At 41.4% G+C, this 24,261-nt stretch overlaps 1 protein-coding gene across 1 annotated transcript in view; it reads right to left on the bottom strand.

Annotated features, from left to right (window-relative positions):
* Positions 1-3,080: 3,080 nt before the first annotated feature.
* The window catches only part of LOC140133149 (polypeptide N-acetylgalactosaminyltransferase 12-like), a 116,337-nt gene continuing 95,156 nt past the window's right edge, over positions 3,081-24,261 (bottom strand). The window contains exons 7-10 of the mRNA XM_072152907.1: positions 13,061-13,192; positions 6,575-6,688; positions 4,208-4,363; positions 3,081-3,811 (exon numbers count right to left, since the gene is read on the bottom strand). Coding sequence (XP_072009008.1) covers positions 3,683-3,811; positions 4,208-4,363; positions 6,575-6,688; positions 13,061-13,192 — 531 coding nt within the window. The 3' untranslated portion in view covers positions 3,081-3,682. The remainder of the gene's footprint in view (positions 3,812-4,207; positions 4,364-6,574; positions 6,689-13,060; positions 13,193-24,261) is intronic.

Below are 24,261 nucleotides of genomic sequence, written 5' to 3'. Positions count from 1 at the left end.
AGGGTCCATTAATTAATATATACCCCCTTGAGGCTTCATTAATTAATATATACCCACAGGGTCCATAAATTAATATATACCCCCAGGCTCCATTTATTAATATACACCCCCCCCCCCACAGGGTCCATTAATTAATATATACCCCCTTGAGGCTTCATTAATTAATATATACCCCAGGGTCCATTAATTAATATATACCTCCTTGAGGCTTCATTAATGAATATATACCCCCAGGGTCCATTAATTAATATATAACCACCCCCCCCAGGGTCCATTAATTAATATATACCCCCTTGAGGCTTCATTAATTAATGTATACCTCCAGGGTCCATTAATTAATATATACCCCCCTTCCCAGCCTCCATTAATTAATTAAATACACATTATTAGTGGCCAGAAAAACAAAATAAACGCTAACTTACCTCAAGGGCTGCATGCGATTTCTTCTTCATCTCTTCTGGGGCTCGCCGCTCTTCTGCTACATCTTCAGCACAGCGTCTACTGTGCAGCAGCAGGGACGCTGGCGGCGTGAAGTCATCACGTCCAGCGTCCTGCACAGCAATAGGCGCTGTGCAGCAGAAATACATCGGTGACGCCGATGCACCTATGTTCTGTGACTGCCCGCTTGCGGTGCCGCCCCCTGTCAGCCGCGCCGGCAGTGTGAATGAAGCGCTTCTCACGCTTCTCTCAATTACATCGGCAACAAGCATGCCGATGTAATTGAGTATGCTTGAATTGGCAGTGTGTGCTGTGGGCCCCTCTGAGACCTCTGGGGCCCCGGCACTTGCCCGGGTAAGCCGGGTGCTGGCGCCGGCCATGCTGTTACCCTATTGTATATTGTCTTGGCTTTTATATGTAAAACCCCCTCCAGTTTTTTAACAACTCATAGTTGAAATGTTAATTTGTTATTGTTGACAGTTAACCTATTGTTTTATATGTAATGTATACCATGCTATAAGAATGCCTACCTAATTCTTTCAAGAGTATACCCATGCTTAATTGTTGCATATTCTATAATGCATTACCAATTCTTGTACTACCAATGAGCAACAACCAATAAAGCTTGATGTTGAACTATAAAGGAATGAATATTATAAGTATTACTGTTGTGTATTGATGAAAATTTTTTTGCATTCTTCAAAAATGTGAAATTATTACATCTGTTACGACCACATTTAAATGAGCCTTTAATATTCAGCCAAGATCCCTTCTCCCTATTATCATGTGTAAGATATAATGAGGGAGATGCAATGTTACCAATAGTGCAAGCACGCCTTGATACAAATTGGCAGCCTTGTTGTAATATTCTTCCTATTTTCTCATCTGCTGTTAATATGGGTAGATATTTTTTGATAATATTAATTACCTGATGGTAATTACTACTGTAAGTGGTTGAGAATACAATGTTATTAGAATTTTTGTTGTTCGTTCTGGGACCAAACAGTAGTTGTTCTCTGGTTTTACTTAAGGCTATGTTTTTGGCTCTTTGAGTGACTGTTGAAGTGTAGCCTCTTTTAGTTAGTCGTTCTGAAATAATTTGGCATTCCTTGTCAAATGTTTGAGAGTCACTACAACTTCTACGGGCACGTATGAATTCCCCAACAGGTACATTTTCCACTACTGGAAACTTAGCTGACACTGCTAATACCCCGCAATACATCAGTAATCAGATGATTGCTTGTTCATGTCCCATGGTGGAAACTGTAAAAAGGTTAAAAAAAAAAAAAAAAGTTATTCAATAAAAAATAAAGTAAGAAATCAATAAAAATCCCCATAAGCCCCATAGCATATAAAGTGACGTGTAACGGAAAAAAAAAGTCTAACTCATAACACAAACCGCACATATATAGTATCAACGTGTCCATAAAAATCTGTAGAATAACAGTAAATAATTATCGAACCCGCACCATGAACGCCGTTAAAAAAAACTGTTATAAACCCACCAAAAATTATGATTTTTACCTATTCAATCCCTCAAAAAAATGCAATAAAAAGTGATCAAAAAAACATATGTACTCCAGAATGATACTGGTGCAAAGTACAACATATCTTGCAAAAGACAATCCATCAACCAGCTCCGTAGCCAAAAAAGTAAAAATTTCATGCCACTTGGAAGATGGCAAAGCAAAAATGATAGATTTTTCCCCACATTAGGGTTTTATTTGACAAATTTAGTAAAACGTAAGAAATAATATTCATGCAAGGTATCCCCGTAATCGTACTGACCCATAGAATAACATGATTATTAGGCTTTACGCTGAACACCAAAAAAAAAAAAAAAAAAAGTAAAAAATCCAGTACGGAATTGATGTTTTTCTACTCATGCCTTCAAAGAAAAAAGTTCCTAAATTTTCAACAATAGGGGATACCAACTCCAAAATGGTAACACTGGAAAAAGCATCTCATCCCCCCCCAAAAATGCCATCACATGGCCCCAATAACGAAAAACCGAAAATTTTATAGCCTACAAAAGGGGCCGATGGGAAAACTAAAATCCTGGCAGCTACAGGGTGCTCCTTCCTTCCTACGCCTCCCTGTGCGCCCATGAAACAAGTAACGGCCGCATGTGGGGGGTCTCTGTACTCGGGAGAAATTGTAGAGCAAATTGTATGGTGGGTTTTGTCTTTTTATCTTTTGGAAATGTATACATTTTAGGGCTAAATGAACTCATAACCGTCAAAATTTTACCATTCTAAATTTCACCTCAATTTGGATTCAATTACTATGAAGATCTCAAGGGGTTAACAATCTTCCTAAAAGCTGTTTCTGATAGTTTGAGGGTGCAGATTTGAAAATGGGTTGATTATATAAAAGGTTTTGATGCTAAATGTGTAACATTTCATTTAAAACTGTATTTATCCCCAAAATAGTCAATTCTGAAGATCCGGAAAAGCGAAATGCGATTTGTAAGCGCGTGACATCAAAATAAATTATCCAGACATTTCAAAAATTGTGAAAATGTAAAGTAGACATATGGGAAATGTTATTCAGCAATTTATTTAGGTGGTAAATCTATCTGCCTGAAATTCATAATTTTTTTTTTTTTTTTTGTAAATAAACGCAAAACTTATCAGCTAAAATGTACCATTAAAATGGTACAACATGTGGGGAAAAACAATCTCAGAATAACTTTGATAAGTAACAGTGTTCAAAAGTTATAAACATATAAATCGACGCAAGTCAAAATCCAAAAATCGGACTGAGCCTTAAGCTACAAAATGGCTGCATCCTTAAGGGGTTAATGTTAGCTTCATTGAAAGAAAATGTGTTTTTCTTTCAAAAATAAGGAAATTTCTAAGTTACCCCAAACTTTTGAGCAGTAGTGTAAATGCAAAACATGTAAACCAAAATATACCGTTAACTTGAAGTACAACATGTTACGAAAAAAAAATTAAACTGAAAGTCACCTTGGACTGGCTCCTTAAGGTGAATGTGAGCTGGGTCTTTAAGGGGTTAATAAAATCAAGTGTGATATCCTGCAGTTTGTATAGTTTACATTTGGGATGAATAAATATGTGCCTTAGATCTTAACAATAAAACTCTAGACAAGGCCACGTATGAAGCAGAGGTTGATTTTTCCAAAACAACATTCACAGCTTTGGTCCAGTCATAGTAATAGAATCAATGGCATTGGTCAACCAAGAGAGGACAATCCATATTAACTGTATGTGTCTACAATGTATCAAATTTCTTGAAAAAACCATTTTTGTAGATCAGAGTTTGAGCATGGTCTCAATACAGGTGCAGATATGCTAATATTAATAATGGCTTCAACACATTTTTGTGTTTTCTGGTGCAGCAGAGTACCATCCTATAAATAAGAATAAAAAGACATTAGCTAAAAGTAAAAAGCAATACTTCGTAAGTTTATCCACTACAATGCAGGTTACTCCTTGGTGTTCTAATATTTAGATCTAATTTCTAACAAACTTCAAATCAAATCCTTCAAATAACCAGATCTCTGATCAGACAAATGCTATTTGCTTTTTGATGCTTTTTGGCTGTTGATAGATTTGGCATTAATGGTCCAACCTGCGGATTAGCAATTAATGGTATTTCCTGGACAACCCATAAAGTCCACTAGTGCACATATGACCTTTGAAACTTGCATTTGGGGATCCATAGTGGGTGAGTGACTAACCTTTGTCATTCCATTTTTACTCACTAGAAATCTTTCCCCAGAGTTTCTCTATAAAAATATCAATACCTCTCTGAAAATAAACTTTTGGTTTTCGGGCACTTGTTGTTCATTGCCCCGGCAAAAGGACATTTTAAGAAAATCACTGCCCCTTTTCCTGGTTGCACACCCTTCAGGATAATGCGTATTATATCGAATCTCCTTATAACTTGTGTATTCAAAGAACTAAAAAAGAAGTAATGGGAGATCGTAATCAGGAAAGTTAAAAAATATGAAAAAATATACTTCTCTAGTAACAAGAGGGTGAAGGAATGGGACAATATATGGTCAAACTGTTAGCGGTAATCCATTTTTTTTTTCTTTATCTCCGGCGGGGCGGGCTGGTTTGGTGGGTAGGGGAATAGGTTGGGGAGCAATAGGGTATGAAGAAAGGGGAAGGAAAGATAAGAAAATGTACATGATTATTAATGGAAACACTAATGCAATAAGGTGCAAGGTATGGATACAACTGTTCACTAGATAAAGTGGATATGTACAACCTGTAAAGTATTTGTAAAGTGTTAAACTTTGTATTATATGACACTGTACGTCTAATTTAAGTGTATGTGGAATTTTAACTGTTAATAAAGAAATTTTAAAAAAAAAGGACATTGTAAGAAAATCACTGCCCCTTTTCCTGGTTGCACACCCTTCAGGATAATGCATATTATATCGAATCTCCTTATAACTTGTGTATTCAAAGAACTAAAAAGAAAAATGTAAGAAATTATTTAAAGTAAATCAACCAGTTTAAAAAACAAAGCCCTGCAAATACTCAACCCCACTCCTCTTCATCTTGATCCCGGTGCTGTCTTTCACTTATCATGACTTGCCAGCATCATCTAGAAAAGAGATTTGTAAGGATCCTCTAGAAAAGAAAGTTAAAATTAACAGCACGGAGCACAGGGACAAGATATCTGGCTCTCCAGGCTGCTTATTATGCACGCCCCCGCATCTCCGTCTCCCATAATGTGAGCATGGGAGAGGGATGTGAGATCACTTGAGAGGCATGAATTTAGCATGAGAACTTTCTTTTCTAGGTGATCTCGGCACCTAAAGATTAGCAAAACACAACGCCCAGACCAAGATGAAATGGAGCAAGGGAAAGTATTTGTAGGTTTTATTTTTTAAATTTCCTTTAACCCCTTAATGCTCTGCGCCGTAGCTCTACGGTGCTGAGGTACGGGGAATGTTTGAAGAGGGCTCACGGGCTGAGTCCCCTTCATACAAGGACAAACCCCCACCGCTAATAAGCGGTTATTAACCTTTTCCGTTGTCGCCGGCGCCATTTAAAGACGATCGTCGCTCCCCCGAACATCATCGGTGGCGGCAATCAGTTGCCATGGTAGCCTCGGGTCTTTGTTTGACCTGAGTCTACATGGCTTCTGTAGATTCATTACAATGAGCCAGAGGCTCATTGTAATGAATGACCAGCAAAAATGCCATATATTGCAATACAGAAGTATCAAAATATAAAAATGGTTACGGCCGGTGGTGACCTCCGAGACGGGAAATGGTGCCCAAATGTCCGAAATGCAACTTTTACACCTTTTTACATCACATAAAAAATAGAATAAAAAGTGATCAAATGTCGCACATATCCTCAAAAAATTACACCTCACACAGCTCCGTACCCCAAAGTATGAAAAAGTTATTAGCGTTATTATTCTTTTTTGTACTCATTCATTTAATTTTTGAAAATGTATTAAAACACAATAAAACCTTTATAAATTTGGTATCACCGCGATCGTACCGAACCAAAGAATAAAGTAGAGGTGTTATTTGGAGCGCACAGTTAGTCGTAAAACTGAGCCCACAAGAACGTGACGCCCGTGCAGTTTTTTAAAAAATTTTTTCCACATTTGGAATTTTATTTAATATATTTCTTATATCCAGAAAATCTGGATCTCGTTTATTAGGAAAAGGAGACTACAGGTGGTCCCCTACTTAAGAGCTACCAACTTACAGACAACCACTAGCTACAAAGGGACCTCTGGATGTTGTTAATTTATTATAAACAGTTATAACAGTTATCAAAGGTGTCTACAATTAAATTTATTGTTAATCCTGTTTCTTATGACAACCCAAAACTTTTAAAATTTTCAGAGAGACCAAAAAATTTTTAACTGGGGTTATGAAGTATACAGTTCCGACTTGCATACAAATTCAACTTAAGAACAAACCCATAGAACCTATTCTGTACGTAACCCGGGGACTGCCTGCATAAAAATTATTACAAGGCCAGATAAAGCTGCTTTATAAGCTGTGACTCACAATTATGGATTTGAGGTGATGTGGGAGCTTGTGGATTTGCTTTATGCCATCAAACTATCAGATACAATTATATAAATCATTTTTTATAATAGACTATAGGTTCACAAAGTTTTTTTTAAATACCTGATTCTGTCCCTTTCCGTGGCAGGGGAACAAAACAATTCTTCTTTCAAACATGTTCATCTCACTGACCGAGTTATAGTCAAAACAGAAGTTGGACATTCCTTTATTTTTTAGCTGCAAAAAAGCAATAATATTTTCTTAATAACATAGTAATTACCTGGCTTCTGTTTGCTGGTGGGCACTTCAATATAACTTCATATTCAATCTTAATCTGGTAACATAAATTGAAGCATTTATAGGTGGAGGGTCATATAAGCAGGTGTAAAATGGGGGCAACATGAAGGGAGAGTTATACAGTGTTCAGGGCATTATACAGTATATACCGTTTTCATAGTAAGTGGGCATCATAGTGTCTGGAGGCAGTATATTTATATATACATATATATATGTTTGTGTGTGCGTGAGTATATATATATATATATATATATATATATATATATATATATATATATATATGTAGACATTTATAGTGTGGAGGCCAGTAAGAGGAGTATTATACTTTGTGGGCACAATAGGGGGTGGGATTAGGGGCAGGAAAAGGATATGGCTTTGCTCCTGAAAATTCTCCACCTGGTGATTCCCCCTCTATACCATAGAGCAATATATAACTAAATTATATTGCATGACAAGTTCAAATGCATTGTCAAGCTTAGTGGACTGCCCCTGACGATTTGTGTGTAAATAAATTGAGTGTTAATTGTTTTTAGTCTTTGTACGCTGTGTCAAAAGATAAGGCAATTGTGAATTTGTATTGGAATCAGCTTTGTGAGGGGATAGCAACTTCTAAAGTAACTTTGCACAGAGACACACCACCACAGAAAATCAAAGTTACTTCCCCCATGGTTTTTTTAAATGTGGGTTATTTTTTTTTTAAACAAAACAGCAAATTGATCAGGGAAATGGCAAAAATGTACAGACATGTGGAATATACTTTTATGTACATTTTTTACACAGTGACCGGTCCTCTTCAAGGTGTCTTTTTTTAGTTAACAGAAAATATTATTTTCAGGACAGAAGTATGTATTAGAGGCACCCATACTAGGACCTGAAATCTGTGAATCTAATCCAATTTTACCTCAAAACCTACCGCACTACCCCTACCCTCAGATACCTGCTACCAGCATTCTGGAAGGCCCCTGATGCATTGTGTGTCCATATCCAAGCCTTACCACACAAGTTAGCTGCATACCCTTGCTATCCCAAACCCCAACTTCCACCCTACATCCACCTGGCCTGTCTTCTAGGACTGCTTCGGGACTCCCATTGCCTAGTCATCACCCAAAGCTGTGACCTATCCATCGGCTCCAACACATCCTGCAGCCGCGCCTGAGTCCTCTTTGCTCCACCTGAGTCTGGAGATTTACCCAGTAAGGCCCACAACACATTTAGCCTATATTTTTCTTCCAGCCTACCCCAAATGAACTGCGTGTACATCAGATGCCCCCAGCTCATCATAATACAAGTACCTCATTACACCTTGTCTCACAGAGGCCACCATCACACACATATATATATATATGTGTGTGTGTGTGTGTTTAGTGGTCCTGTGTGCTGCTACGTATAGAAATTGACTGTACTAATGCCTCACTACTAAAAGTTGTGGGTGAGCCTGTGGAATATTCTTTAGCTAATTTCTTTTGCAAAACTATTCCACCTATTTCAATGAAAATCGTCAAAGGAGGAAAGTACAGTCATGGCCAAAAGTTTTGACAATGATACAAATGTTAATTTTTACAGTTTTATAATGGTAATTTACATATACTCCAGAATGTTATAAAGAGTGATCAGCTTAACAGCAAATAATTGCAAAGTCAATATTTGCCTAGAAAATGAACTTCATTGCAGGCCTGCCTTAAAAGGAGCAGCTAACATCGTTTCAGTGATTGCTCCATTAACCATGGTGTTAACCATGGTTATCTCTAAAGAAACACGTGCAGTCATCATTGCACTGCACAAAAGCCTAACAGGGAAGAGTATCACAGCTAGAAAGATTGCCCCTCAGTCAACAATCTATCGCATCATCAAGGAATACAAGGAGAGAGGTTCAATTGTTGCCAAAAAGGCTCCAGGGCGTCCAAGAAGGACCAGCAAGTGCCAGGACCGTCTCTTAAAAGTGTTTCAGCTTCGGAATCGGGCTACTGGCAGTGCAGAGCTTGCTCAGGAATGGCAGCAGGCAGGTGTGAGTGCATCTGCACACACTGTGAGTCGGAGACTCTTGGAGCAAGGCCTGATGTCAAGGAGGGCAGCAAAGAAGCCACTTCTCTCCAGAAAAAACATCAGGGACAGACTAATGTTCTGCCAACTATAAAGCATCCTGCAACCATTTATGTGTGGGGTTGCTTCTCAGCCAAGGGAATTGGCTCTCTCACAGTCTTGCCTTAAAACACATCCATGAATAAAGAATGGTACAAGAATGTCCTCCAAGAGCAACTTCTCCCAACCGTCCAAGAGCAGTTTGGGGATCAACAATGCCTTTTCCAGCATTATGGAGCACCTTACTATAAAGCAAAGGTGATAACTAAATGGCTCAGGGAACAAAACATAGAGACTTTGGGTTCATGGCCTGGAATCTCCCCAGATCTGAATCCCATTGAGAACTTGTGGTCAATCATCAAGAGACGGATGGACAAACAAAACCAACAATTGTGACAAAATCCAAGCATTGATTGTGCAAGAATGGACTTCTATCAGTCAGGATTTGGTCCAGAAGTTGATTGAGAGCTGCCAGAGAGAATTGCAGAGATCTTGAAGAAGAAGGGTCAACACTACAAATATTGACTTGCTGCATTAACTCATTCTAACTGTTAATAAAAGCTTTTGTTACTCATAATATGATTGCACTTCTATTTCTGTAAGTGATAAAAACATCTGAAAATATAATATTTGTGTCATTCTCAAAACTTTTGGGCATGACTGTATGATGAACTCATCTCCCTACAAGAAAGTTCACACTGATATGGAAAAAGGTACCCCTTCTGCAAAAGTCTCTAAATAAACATTATACATCTTCCTAGCTCACTATACTCTTCTGAGGCAGATAACTTGTCTAAAAGAGAGGAAAGTGCATCTGGTCATTTCAAAGCCTTACTTATATTAAACAAGAAGTCAGCCAGATTAGGAGCTGACTCAAGAGACTTGAAACTACCCAAGAATCTCTTCCAACGTTTGGTTTAGCTACAACCTCAGCCATTCAGAACTGTCAATCCCACATGAACAGCACATTAACCAATGTAGAAAACCAAGACAATTGGGGTCACAGAAACAACTTACTGCAACTGCACAAACTAGCAAGGTTTTATCCACCACTCACACTCTCCTCCTCCTATTACTGCCTACGCAAGCAGCAAGTTTTGTACTTGAATGCACTCACAGAGCACTTGGACCAAAATCTAAACACAATGAGCCTCCAAGAGACATTGGGGCACATTTACTTACCTGTTCACTTGAATTCCCTGAAAGTGCATTGTCCGACGAAGATCATGCGTGTGTCGCGTCCCCGCTCAGGTCCGCTGGAGTTCATCTTCTTCTTCCTGGTTCATGTAAGTGCATTGTCTTGCGACACAATTTGAGAGTCAAATCTTGCGCTCAGTCTGAATCAGTCGGATTGTCTAATGTAGGCCCCCATGATTTCTGTGGCATGAAAGCCAGCACAGCTGCACCAAAAACCGATTGTGTGCGACATAATCCCAGTGCAGAAACCTGTTAAATACCTGTCTAAGCTGCGCAAATCCCAAAAGCAGCGTACAGTCCGTCGAAAGTGAGCAGCTCGACCCTTAGTAAATAAGCCTCATTATCTGCAAGGTGCCCAATGTGACCCATTGCTTAGTGAGAAAAGGAGCTGAAATGAAACATCTTTCAAGAAGTCTCACCAGTAACACCAACAGCAAAAACCAGTAAATGCCATATTCCAAGCTTGCCACATTTTGTACAGATGGCTTTTTCCTTTTGGCCTAGCCTTAATTTAATGACTTTGCAGTCCTCTCACCTCTGCCATCAAACTTCCTTCATGACAAGCACATTGACTATGCCTACTCCTCAATCAATCCCTTATAGCAGTTATTTCTCTTGTTCAGGAGATGTGATTTTCCCATTGTTTGCATTGGTTTTACCTACTTTGGGTTTCCTTATTGGTTAGAACATTGATGCTTTTTCACTTGTCCTCACCTCCTATTAGAGGTCAGGGAGTTGGAGGAATAGTGGCTGTCCTCCCACTCTTCCTCCCTCCTCACCACCTACTATTGCCCTATCTCTACTACTGCCCTATGAAGGGGCATTCAGGTCCACACATTTATGTTGGCAAGTCCAAAATAATTGTGGAGCACACCTGTTATGCGCGCTTTGACTGTGCAGGGTGCGCCAGATTAATGAAGTCCATGTGCCGATCTTCATTAATCTGATGCACTCTGCACATTAGTGAGGCAAACTGCATGTAGTGCAGTATGCCTCACTAATAGTAAATGTTGTCCATTTTGTGGGTTTTTGTCAGTACATTATTTTTTTAGAAATCCTACATATAGGTAGAATCTGTATTTATATCTCTGAGCATTCTCCAGTATCAGTATCTAAATGAAACTCTCTTGAAAAGTAGCTAACTGAGAGAACAAATTAGTACTACCCATTCCAGTTACTTTTTAGAAAACAATAAAAGGATATTTATGGGAGGCTTATAAAACTGCCACAAGAGGGGAATTTATTTCCTTCAGTACCTTCCATAAGAAACAGAAATTAAAAGAGATTGATTACCTACTCAACAATATCTTCCATTCGGATATTGAATGTTAGATTTGATGGATAGTAGAAACAAAACTGGGGAAAGATGACAGCCTTCAAACAGTGCCATTGGACCTTTGGAATGCAGGGGAATAAGTGCAGTTTACTCTGATGTGGGGTTGGAATAAAGGGAAAAGATCTTATCAACTAATAGGTTTGTACTGCTGAATTTTTAGAAAACAATAAAAGGATATTTATGGGAGGCTTAGAAAACTTATAAAACAACACAAATTTCTCCTTGCAGCTGAGACAGTATATGACTCTGAAACAAGCTGTAAACACCAAAGCATCAAAAGCTTATCTTTATGGTCAACAGTAAGGCAATAAGAGCTCCAAAATGATGCCCCTCCTAACTAAAACAGAAATATAGGCTTTCCTACAAAAATTCAGCAGTACAAACCTATTAGTTGATAAGATCTTTTCCCTTTATTCCAACCCCACATCAGAGTAAACTGCACTTATTCCCCCGCATTCCAAAGGTCCAATGGCACTTTCTGAAGGCTGTCATCTTTCCCCAGTTTTGTTTCTACTATCCATCAAATCTATCATTCAATCTATCATCTCAAGTAGGGTCATTGATTGGCACAGGTCTTATAACCAGTTACTTTACATTCCAATCGAGGAAGCACTAGTAGCTGCCACACTTACTCACTTCCTATTGCCACACTGTAATTTCTGATCTGTTATGAATAGTCTAAAGCCTCTCATACTATGTTTGGGCTTGGTGTGGCACAACCTCCCTAAAAGAAGGATCAGTATTCTCCGTCTGGCAGACTCCATGCAGCACACATGCTACCCCTCATGTGCAACTCCTTACTGGCTTTCACTTCCTCCTCTGCCTTGGTGGCCCTGAGAGATCCAACATTTGAGAAACTCACAACCTCCACAAAACTACCCCACAGGTTGATCTCCCAACTTTACAAATTTGAACGACCCTCCCAGCTTCTTTAAGGCAACGAAAAAATGTTCCAAATTCTATGCAACTGCAGCAGCCCCTCAAAGGACATTACCCTTCAAGAAACTAGTTAAAAGGTAGTCAGCAGGTCCAATACATAAATTCTGCAACAAGATTCTGCTCATAAAGGGGTGTTCTAGTTTGTGTTTTTGATAAATGTGGGTCACAGTCTCCCAAATCTGTCACCTCAAAAACTCTATTCCTATATTTACGCATACACCATAAAGGTTTGGTACCCATGGTTACACCACCTGAACTCTATTAGTACACATCCATCACATCCTTTAATCTTATTCAATTTATTTAAATCACAATACTCTCTCCTATTGGATACATTTCCTCCCCATTCTGGAAGATTACTTTAACTATTTCTCCTACGCAATTACACTCACCTATCCACTTACACCCACCTAATGACATCATGATACCCCTGCGAATGTCCTACGTCCCTACTCTTCCATTCCCCCATACAACCCTACTTGCCAAACACTCACCCCCTACACACCCACTATTTCTAGCTGCAAACGCACACTTCCCCAATACATCTCTGATTGTCCCCTGCCTGCGAACAATGTTTACAACAATCGTTTTGTGCCTTAGAATTGCATGTTTTATGAATGTATAATTCCATTGTAATTTTCTGAGCAACTGTTTATTTGCTTGTTATAAAACAATAAAAAGGTATTTTAAAAGAAAACAAATTCATTTTCAAGAATAAATGTATTAGTGGATTGTAGAAATATATATTTTGACATGCCTACCATCCCAAAATGTCCTGGTTTGTCTTCAGGGACAGGAAGATCAGGGTACACATTCTCCAAAAACCACTTAAAAGGCTTACACTTCAGTTTTTCTCTTAGGTGCTTTCTCTCTGTCACATTGCCAAAAGGCTCCTGTAAAATATATAGTATTGAAATGAGAGTTCAAAAACATGTTTTTGCGAAGTATTAATTTGAAATATTATAAATTGAAATATATAAATTAGCATCTTAAAACATAACTACAGGCTTTTATGGTGGTGATGCTGAAAATGTGTCCTTTCAGCATGTGCTTTAGACCTGGTTAGCTAGTTAAAGGCCGTAAAGACATAGGCCCAAAATGACTTAAAGGGGTACTCCCATCCGGGCATTCACATTTAATTCAATTTATTTGCCATATGTAAAAATTTCTTCAATGGGAAGTTATTAAAAAAATGTTCCTGTGTGAAGATAATTTCTCATAAATGTTGCCACGTTGACCCTTAGAAATGAGATAGCTTCCTGCCTGACCACCTGGATTCAGCAATCATTACCACAGGAGTGCTATGGGACCTGCAGTAACTCCTCAGACAATCCCTCCAGCAGAGGTGGCCATATCCAGGGACACAGTCTTGTATCTAAGGGACCATATGACTACATTTATGAGAAATTATCTTCACACAGGAACATTTTTTTAATAACATCTAATTTAAGAAATGTTTATATATGGCAGATTAATGAAACTGAATGTGAATTCCCAGACGAGGATATTAATTAAGCCAGATTTTGGTCTGACTTTGCACATTCATTTCAGTGCAAACTGCTTTCACTTGTATTTAAAGGAAACCTACCATGAGAAAATCTACTATCGGGAGTAGAACTGATGGTAGATTCTTCCTTTCTGCCTATCTTTAATTTTATAATCCTGGAACCTAACCTAACTTGTTAAAAATCTTTATTTCATAAATATGTAAATTAACTGCAGGGGCTACTGGGGCATGTACTAGCCTGGCCAGGCACTGGGAACTAAGGCTACTCCACTGCCCCCCTACCCTGGCCACAATCGCTACAATGGAGTCAATGCAGACCAACCAATTGCAGCAATTTACAGATAAATGACAAAGGGGGAAAAAAAAATCTAATGGTTATTGGTGGATCTTGGACAGCACATATCGCAACTAGATTATTTATGTGATCACGCCATTATGCCACCCCCAGATCTGTCAGATTGGTTGGTCTGTACTGACCAACCAATCTGATCTCAGAAAGAAGGTGGAACCTTCTGTTCACTGCTGAGGGCAGCCATTCTAGTTTCAGCAGTGTACAGAACAGAATGTTATATCCTAATCTGTGCTTTTTATGGCTAGAATTTGGCAGTTGGCACCCTTGTGATCTTGTGATTAGAGAGCATCATTAGAGTGTTCTAAACTATTTCTGATGCTCCTGTATCTTTTTTTTTTTTGCATGCAGTTGCAGCATCCTCATCCCTAACCCCCGTCCCTTTCCCTTTTCCTGAATCCTTTCTTCTCCTCTCTTTGTCCATGTAACAACTTTGAACACCTAATGATTAGAGATGAGCGAGCACTAAAATGCTTGGGTGCTCGTTATTCGAGATGAACTTTTCCCGATGCTCGAGTGCTCGTCTCGAATAACGAACCCCATTGAAGTCAATGGGAGACTCGAGCATTTTTCAAGGGGACCAAGGGTCTGCACAGGGAAGCATGGCCAAACACCTGGAAACCTCAGAAAATGATGAAAACACTACGGAAATGGACAAGAAACAGCAGGGGCAGCATGCATGGATGCCTCTGAGGCTGCTTAATCGCACCATTATGCCAAAATTATGGGCAACAGCATGGCGATGACAGAGTGACCGAATGAGGCTAGATAGCATCTAAAACATCCAATAATTGACCCTGACACTATAGAAGACGGCATACAGAGACAGAGGCAGCAGCAGCAGCAGCGGCAGGCTAGAGAGTGGCATGGCGACATACCCCAAATGGACCCAGGCTTCAAACCAATGGGTGGCAGAAAGGAAACAAAGAAGGTGAGCAAGAAGTGCTGAAATGATTTCCTATTTGAATAAAAGGTTGACGGTATATTTAGTCGATAACACAGCATGGTAGCGACATAGTGACCAAGCTCCATAACGTATCTGATGAAACACCAGAAAAATGAGCCTAACACAGCTCGTTTGATAAGGGGACAACATGTGGAGGCAGCCATGGAGACGACTTCCATGATTAAGAGTGACAGTATGTGGCATCCATATTGCGCTGCTATGATTGAAACTTCAGGTCTCCAGCATGGCGGCGACAGATGCGCCGAGTTCCATTATGTATCTGGTGAAACACCTGAAAATTCTGCCTCACACAGCTCGTTTGATAAGGGGATGATGTGCTGTATATCCTCTCGCGCTCCAGCGTCTGGGGTATAGAGAGTTGAATGTTGCGCATGGAGACATTGGTGGACGCTGTGGAGGATCGTGGAGGCGAAATGGACAGGAAACAGCAGGGGCAGTATGCATGGATGCCTCTGAGGCTGCCTAATCTTGGGATGGAGCTGGCGGTCCGCTGCCAGGCGAGCTTTCGCCTGTCCAAACCCCTGTCTCTCGGCTCCTCCACCTTCTGCACTGAAAACCCGCTCAGACAACACGCTAGCGGCAGGGCAGGCAAGAACCTCCAAGGCGTACAGCGCCAGTTCGTGCCACATGTCCAGCTTTGAAACCCAGTAGTTGTAGGGAGCTGTGTGATCATTTAGGACGATGGTATGGTCAGCTACGTACTCCCTCACCATCTTTCTGTAAAGATCAGCCCTACTCTGCCGAGACTGGGGACAGGTGACAGTGTCTTGCTGGGGTGACATAAAAATGGCAAAGGCCTTGTAAAGCGTACCCTGCCAGTGCTGGACAAGCTGCCTGCTCGCCTACTCTCCCTCGCTACTTGTCCCACAGAAGTACGCCCTCTGCCGCTAGTGCTATCAGAAGGGAAATACTGTTTCAGCTTGTGCACCAGGGCCTGCTGGTATTTATGCATTCTCACACTCCTTTCCTCTCCAGGGATGAGAGTGGAAAGATTTTTCTTGTACCGTGGGTCCAGGAGAGTGAATACCCAGTAATCGGTGCTGGAATAAATTCTTTGAACACGAGGGTCACGGGATAGGCAGCCTAGCATGAAATATGCGCCATATGCGCCAGAGTCCCAACTCGCAAGAATTCACTCCCCTCACTGGCCTGACTGTCCATTTCCTCCTCCTCCAACTCCTCTTCTTCTGCCCACACACTGAACAGTGAAGGACTGAGCAATGCTCCCCTCTTCTGTCTCGCCAACATTCTCCTTCTCTTCCTCCTCATCCTCCTCCACCTCCTCTGATATGCGCTGAGAAACAGACCTGAGGGTGCTTTGGCTATCAACAAGGGAACCTTCTTCCCCCGTCTCTTGTGACGAGCGCAAAGTTTCTGACTTCATGCTGACCAGAGAGTTTTTCAACAGGCCAAGCAGCGGGATGGTGAGGCTGATGATGGCCACTGACCATCTGTGTTGACTCCTCAAAGCTACTCAGCACCTGACAGATATCAGACATCCACGTCCACTCCTCATTGTAGACTGGAAGAAGCTGACTGACCTGACTACCAGTTCTGGTGGGAGTTGACATCTGGCAGTCTACAATCGCTCTGCGCTGCTGGTAAACTCTGGATAACATGGTTTAAGCTGGTAGTGCTGGAACCCCTGCTGATCCTGGTGTGGCACAGGTTGCACACCATAGTCTGTCGGTCATTCGGTGTTTCTTTAAAGAACCTCCAGACTTCTGAAAATCTAGCCCTCGCCACGGGAGCTTCACTACGTGAAACAATGGGCACTGATGCACCAGCTCTGGCCCTGCCTCTCCGTCTGGCCCCACCACTGCCTCTTCCAACCTGTTCTCGTCGAGAGTTCGCCTCCATCTCAGAAGCACTGTGTTCACCTGGCCTATCAACCCAGCTTGGGTCTGTCACCTCATCATCCCCCGATCCCTCAGTCTCCTCCCCCCTCGGACTTCCTGCCCTGACAACAACTTCACCACTGTCTGACAACCGTGTCTCCTCATCGTCCGACACCTCTTTACACACTTCTTCCACTACGTCAGTAATAGTGGACAGCGATATATAGTGGCCCTGCCCGGCAGCACTCGTCCACGTGTCCGTGGTCAGGTGGACCTTGTCAGAAACGGCGTTGGTCAAGGCACGGATGATGTTCTCTGACACGTGCTTGTGCAGGGCTGGGACGGCACATCTGGAAAAGTAGTGGCGGCTGGGGACCGAATACCGAGGGGCGGCCGCCGCCATGAGGTTCCGAAAGGCCTCGGTCTCTACCAGCCTATACGGCAGCATCTCCAGGCAAAGCACTTTGGAGATGTGGACGTTGAGGGCTTGGGCGTGTGGGTGGGTTGCACTATATTTCCTTTTGCGCTCCAGCGTCTGGGGTATGGAGAGCTGAACGCTGGTGGATCCTGTGGAGGATCGTGGAGGCGAAGATGGGGCTTTCACACGGGAGGTGTTTGGGCCGGGGTCCTAGACAGGGGGCTGACTAGCAGATGACACAGGGGAAGGAGCAGTGGTGTGCCCGGCCGGAGGTGAACGGGCTTGGTGCCATTGAGTGGGGTGTTTAGCATTCATATGCCTGCGCATACTGGTGGTAGTTAAGCTGGTAGTGATGGAACCCCTGCTGATCCTGGTTTGGCACAGGTTGAAAATCTAGCCCTCGCCACGGGAGCTTGACTACAGGAAACATTTGGCGCTGATGCACCAGCTCTGGCCCTGCCTCTCCGTCTGGCCCCACCACTGCCTCTTCCAACCTGTTCTGCTATAGGACTCGCCTCCGTCTCAGAAGCACTGTGTTCACCCGGCCTATCAACCCAGCTTGGGTCTGTCACCTCATCATCCTCCGATCCCTCAGTCTGCTCCCCCCTCGGACTTCCTGCCCTGACAACAAATTCACCACTGTCTGACAACTGTGTCTCCTCATCGTCCGACACCTCTTTACACACTTCTTCCACTACGTGAATAATGTCATCATCACCCACAGTCTGCGACTGGTGGAAAACCTGGGCATCGGAAAATAGCTCAGCAGCAGCAGGACAAGTGATTTGTGACTGTGGGAAGGGTCCAGAAAACAGTTCCTCAGAGTATGCCGGTTCAAATGCCAAATTTTGGTGGGAGGGGGCAGACTGGGGGGAAGGAGGCTGAGGTGGAGGAGCTGGAGGAGTGCCGATTTCGGTGACATGGGTGGACTGCGTGGAAGACTGACTGGTGGACAAATGGCTAGAAGCATTGTCCGCAATCCACAACATCACCTCTTCGCACTGTTCTGGCCTCAACAGTGCTCTACCACGAGTCCCAGTAACTTGAGACATGAACCTTAAGGAGTGTAGCTCTGCGGCGTTCCCCTGCTCCCTCATCAGCAGGTGGTGTCTCACCCCGCCCAGGATCACGGCCTCTGAACCCTGCAGTAATTGGACACCCAGGCCCTCGTCCTTTACCCCTAGCCCTCGGGTTCAACATTTTCAAAATTAAAGTGTAAACTGTAAATTTTTTTTGTGTTTTTTGTGTTTTTGTTTTTTTAACAAAACGATGCTATCCTATTGCTATGGCTAGTTTCTAACCTACACTGACAGCACACAACAGGATTTTGTTCTGTGCCTAATGACTTTTAGTTTTGAAAAAAAAAAAAAAGAAAAGAAAAAGCAGACTGTGCCTAATTCAATCAAACCCCTAATAAATTGTCCCACTTAGGTGTTTGAGATGGATATGTGTGTCACTAAGAGCTAAACAGAACGTTCGCAAGACTCCCTGCAAATTCGTCACAATATGGTACTAGCTGCACTACTAGTGCCAGCAAGGCCAGCCACAAGCAAATCAACAAAAAATAAAATATATAACGCTATTGTAGCCCTAAGAAGGCCTGTTAGGTGTTTGAGATGGATATGTGTGTCACTAAGAGCTAAACAGAACGTTTTCAAGTCTCCCTGCAAATTCGTCACAATATGGTACTAGCTGCACTACTAGTGCCAGCAAGGCCAGCCACAAGCAAATCAACAAAATATATATATAACGCTATTGTAGCCCTAAGAAAGCTGGTTGAGTTCTTGTATGCCTAGTTTCTAACCTACACTGACAGCACACAACTGGATTTTAAGTGACTTTAAGCTTTGAAGAAAAAAAAAATCGTCAGGACGTGCCTAATTCAATCAAACCCCTTATAAATTGTCCCACTTAGGTGTTTGAGATGGATATGTGTGTCACTAAGAGCTAAATAGAACATTCCAAAGTCTCCCTGCAAATTCCTCACAATATGGTACTAGCTGCACTACTAGTGCCAGCAAGCCCAGCCACAAGCAAACAAAAAAAATAATAAAATATAACGCTATTTCATCCCTAACAAGGGCTGTTGGGTTCTTGTAGACTCACTCCTGCCTAACAGTAAGCTAATATAACACCCTAACGCTATCCCTGCAGCAGCAGCAGTTCTCTCCCTAACGGCATCCAGACAGAGAATGATGCGTGCAGCGCGGGCAGGGGCTAGTCTATTCCAGGGTCATCTGATCAGGCCAGCCAACCACTGCTATTGACGTGTAAGGGTACCACATCATGCTGGGTGGAGTGCAGAGTCTCCTGGCTTGTGATTGCCTCTGTTTCTGGTCGCCAAAAATCAAAACGGCGGGAGATGCCATTTTCTCGAGCTGGCGAAGTATTCGTCCGAGCAACGAGCAGTTACGAGTACGCTAGTGCTCGAACGAGCATCAAGCTTGGACGAGTGTGTTCGCTCATCTCTACTAATGATTTTATTGTCATCTTTTTGGTTTTTTTCCCAATTTTGTCACTTTTCCGCTTCCGGCACCTACGTGAGTGCATCCTGTGACTACCGAGAAGTAATTTACATCTCTGTCATCTCTGCTGTGTGGGTCCTGACAGTACCAGGTGCTGACAAGGTAAATCAGTGTCTGTCTGCTTGTTTGATAAAGGAGGCATTTTTTTTCACTTTTGTGAGTGTTTTCTGCAAACTGCTAGCTGCTGCTCAGTGACACACATCAATGAACAGTGTCTGTGCTCTTTTTTTGCCCAGAACCATTTTCCTGTTGTGATTTTTTTTTTTACTGTCGTTTTCAGGAGTAGTTAGTATATTCAGTACAGACCAAAAGTTTGAACACATTTACTCATTCAAAGAGTTTTCTGTAATCATGACTATAAAAATTGTAGATTCACACTGAAGGCATCAAAACTATGAATTAACACATGTGGAATTATATGCTTTACAAAAAAGTGTGAAACAACTGAAAAAATGTCCTATATTCTAGGTTCCTCAATGTAGCCACCTTTTGCTTTTATTACTGCTTTACACACTCTTGGCATTCTCTTGATGAGCTTCAGGAGGTAGTCACCAGAAAAGGTTTTCACTAGAGATGGGCGAATCGATTCTAATGATTCCAACCTCGGTTAGAATTTCAGGAAAAATTTGATTCGTCACGAAGCCGAAGTTTATGCTGATTCGCGGGAACAAAGTTGTTTTTTCCCCCTCATGTTTCTGCTAAATGGGCGCGAGAACAACGTGTTACATGGGGCAGAGAACTCTGGGAAGGAGAAAGGAACACCCCCAATGACATCTGCAGACCTGTAAGCCAATCAGCGACTGGCAGGCTTATGTGATGTCACACAGCCCGATAAAACCAGCCATTTTCTATCTCAGCACTTCACACTTCATGTTGTAGAGTCCAGCTGCTGCTATTGTGCTGTGCGGTTCTTGCTGCAATCCCTCGCTGTTCTCTAAGGGGATCTGTATACCCCAAATAGCAGTTCTATTTAGTGACAAAATCGAATAGGAAGAAATCTGTTTGACTTTCATGCATCTGCAGTAGCGATTGGTGGACCAATCCCTAGTTGTTCTTTAAGGGGGATCTGTATACCCCAAATAGCAGTTCTTTTTAGTGACAAAATCGAATAGGAAGAAATCTGTTTGACTTTCATGCATCTGCAGTAGTGAGCTGTCAGTTGTGGGTTATCTGTATAACGCACATTGCAATACCTTTTGGGGCCTCTAGTTTAAAGCCAGATTCACGTGTCAAATCCATGTAGTTTAATACAGTGATTTTCGCTGAAATTACACTGTCAGTTGTGGGGTATCTGTATAACGCACATTGCAATACCTTTTGGGGGCCCTAGTTTACAGCCAGATTTACGTGTGAAATCCACATAGTTTATACGGTGATTTTTGCTGAAATTACACTGTCAGTTGTGGGGTATCTGTATAACGCACATTGCAATACCTTTTGGGGGCTCTAGTTTACAGCCAGATTCACGTGTCAAATCCACGTAGTTTAATACAGTGATTTTCGCTGAAATTACACTGTCAGTTGTGGGATATCTGTATAACGCACATTGCAATACCTTTTGAAGGCTCTAGTTTACAGCCAGATTTAAGTGTGAAATCCACAAAGTTTATACAGTGATTTTTGCTGAAATTACACTGTCAGTTGTGGGGTATCTATATAACGCACATTGCAATACCTTTTGGGGGCTCTAGTTTACAGCCAGATTCACGTGTCAAATCCACGTAGTTTAATACAGTGATTTTCACTGAAATTGCAATGTCAGTTGTGGGGTATCTGTATAATGCTCATTGCAATACATTTTGGGGGCTCTAGTTTACAGCCAGATTCACGTGTCAAATCCACGTAGTTTATACCGTGATTTTCACTGAAATTACACTGTCAGTTGTGGGGTATCTGTATAACGCACATTGCAATACCTTTTGGGGGCTCGAGTTTACTGCCAGATTTACGTGTCAAATCCACATAGTTTATACAGAGATTTTCGCTGAAATTACACTGTCATTTGTGGGGTATCTGTATAAAGCACATTGCAATACATTTTGGGGGCTCTAGTTTACAGACAGATTTACGTGTGAAATCCACATAGTTTTATACAGTGATTTTCGCTGAAATTACACTGTCAGTTGTGGGGTATTTGTATAATGCACATTGCAATACCTTTTGAGGGCTCTAGTTTACAGCCAGATTTACATGTCAAATCCACATAGTTTATACAGTGATTTTCGCTGAAATTACACTGTCAGTTGTGGGGTATCTGTATAACGCACATTGCAATACCCTTTGAGGGCTCTAGTTTACAGCCATATTTACGTGTCAAATCCACATAGTTTATACAGTGATTTTCGCTGAAATTACACTGTCAGTTGTGGGGTATCTGTATAAAGCACATTGCAATACCTTTTGGGGGCTCTAGTTTACAGCCAGATGTACGTGTGAAATCCACATAGTTTTATACAGTGATTTTTGCTAAAATTACACTGTCAGTTGTGGGTTATCTGTATAACGCACATTGCAATAGCTTTTGGGGGCTCTAGTTTACAGCCAGATTTACGTGTCAAATCCACATAGTTTATACAGTGATTTTCGCTGAAATGACACTGTCAGTTGTGGGGTATCTGTATAACGCACATTGCAATACCTTTTGAGGGCTCTAGTTTACAGCCATATTTACGTCTCAAATCCACATAGTTTATACAGTGATTTTCGCTGAAATGACACTGTCAGTTGTGGGGTATCTGTATAACGCACATTGCAATACCTTTTGAGGGCTCTAGTTTACACCATATTTACGTGTCAAATCCACATAGTTTATACAGTGATTTTCGCTGAAATTTCACTGTCAGTTGTGGGGTATCTGTATAACGCACATTGCAATACCTTTTGGGGGCTCTAGTTTACAGCCAGATTTACGTGTGAAATCCACGTAGTTTATACAGTGATTTTTGCTGAAATTACACTTTCAGTTGTGGGGTATCTGTATAACGCACATTGCAATATTTTTTGGGGGCTCTAGTTTACAGCCAGATTTATGTGTGAAATCCACATAGTTTATACAGTGATTTTCGCTGAAATTACACTGTCAGTTGTGGGGTATCTGTATAACGCACATTGCAATACCTTTTGAGGGCTCTAGTTTACAGCCATATTTACGTCTCAAATCCACATAGTTTATACAGTGATTTTCGCTGAAATGACACTGTCAGTTGTGGGGTATCTGTATAACGCACATTGCAATACCTTTTGAGGGCTCTAGTTTACAGCCATATTTACGTCTCAAATCCACATAGTTTATACAGTGATTTTCGCTGAAATGACACTTTCAGTTGTGGGGTATCTGTATAACGCACTTTGCAATACCTTTTGGGGGCTCTAGTTTACAGCCAGATTTACGTGTCAAATCCACGTAGTTTATACAGTGATTTTCTCTGAAATTACACTGTCAGTTGTGGGTTATCTGTATAACGCACATTGCAATACCTTTTGGGGGCTCTAGTTTACAGCCAGATTTACGTGTCAAATCCACGTAGTTTATACAGTGATTTTCTCTGAAATTACACTGTCAGTTGTGGGTTATCTGTATAACGCACATTGCAATACCTTTTGAGGGCTCTAGTTTACAGCCAGATTTACATGTCAAATCCACATAGTTTATACAGTGATTTTCGCTGAAATTACACTGTCAGTTGTGGGGTATCTGTATAACGCACATTGCAATACCCTTTGAGGGCTCTAGTTTACAGCCATATTTACGTGTCAAATCCACATAGTTTATACAGTGATTTTCGCTGAAATTACACTGTCAGTTGTGGGGTATCTGTATAAAGCACATTGCAATACCTTTTGGGGGCTCTAGTTTACAGCCAGATGTACGTGTGAAATCCACATAGTTTTATACAGTGATTTTTGCTAAAATTACACTGTCAGTTGTGGGTTATCTGTATAATGCACATTGCAATAGCTTTTGGGGGCTCTAGTTTACAGCCAGATTTACGTGTCAAATCCACATAGTTTATACAGTGATTTTCGCTGAAATGACACTGTCAGTTGTGGGGTATCTGTATAACGCACATTGCAATACCTTTTGAGGGCTCTAGTTTACAGCCATATTTACGTCTCAAATCCACATAGTTTATACAGTGATTTTCGCTGAAATGACACTGTCAGTTGTGGGGTATCTGTATAACGCACATTGCAATACCTTTTGAGGGCTCTAGTTTACACCATATTTACGTGTCAAATCCACATAGTTTATACAGTGATTTTCGCTGAAATTTCACTGTCAGTTGTGGGGTATCTGTATAACGCACATTGCAATACCTTTTGGGGGCTCTAGTTTACAGCCAGATTTACGTGTGAAA

This window comes from Engystomops pustulosus, chromosome 5 (assembly GCF_040894005.1).
Source record: "Engystomops pustulosus chromosome 5, aEngPut4.maternal, whole genome shotgun sequence".
In the NCBI taxonomy this organism is placed as follows: Eukaryota; Metazoa; Chordata; class Amphibia; order Anura; family Leptodactylidae; genus Engystomops; species Engystomops pustulosus.
Note: the sequence above shows the minus strand (reverse complement) of the source record. Positions and strands in the feature narration are given on the sequence as shown.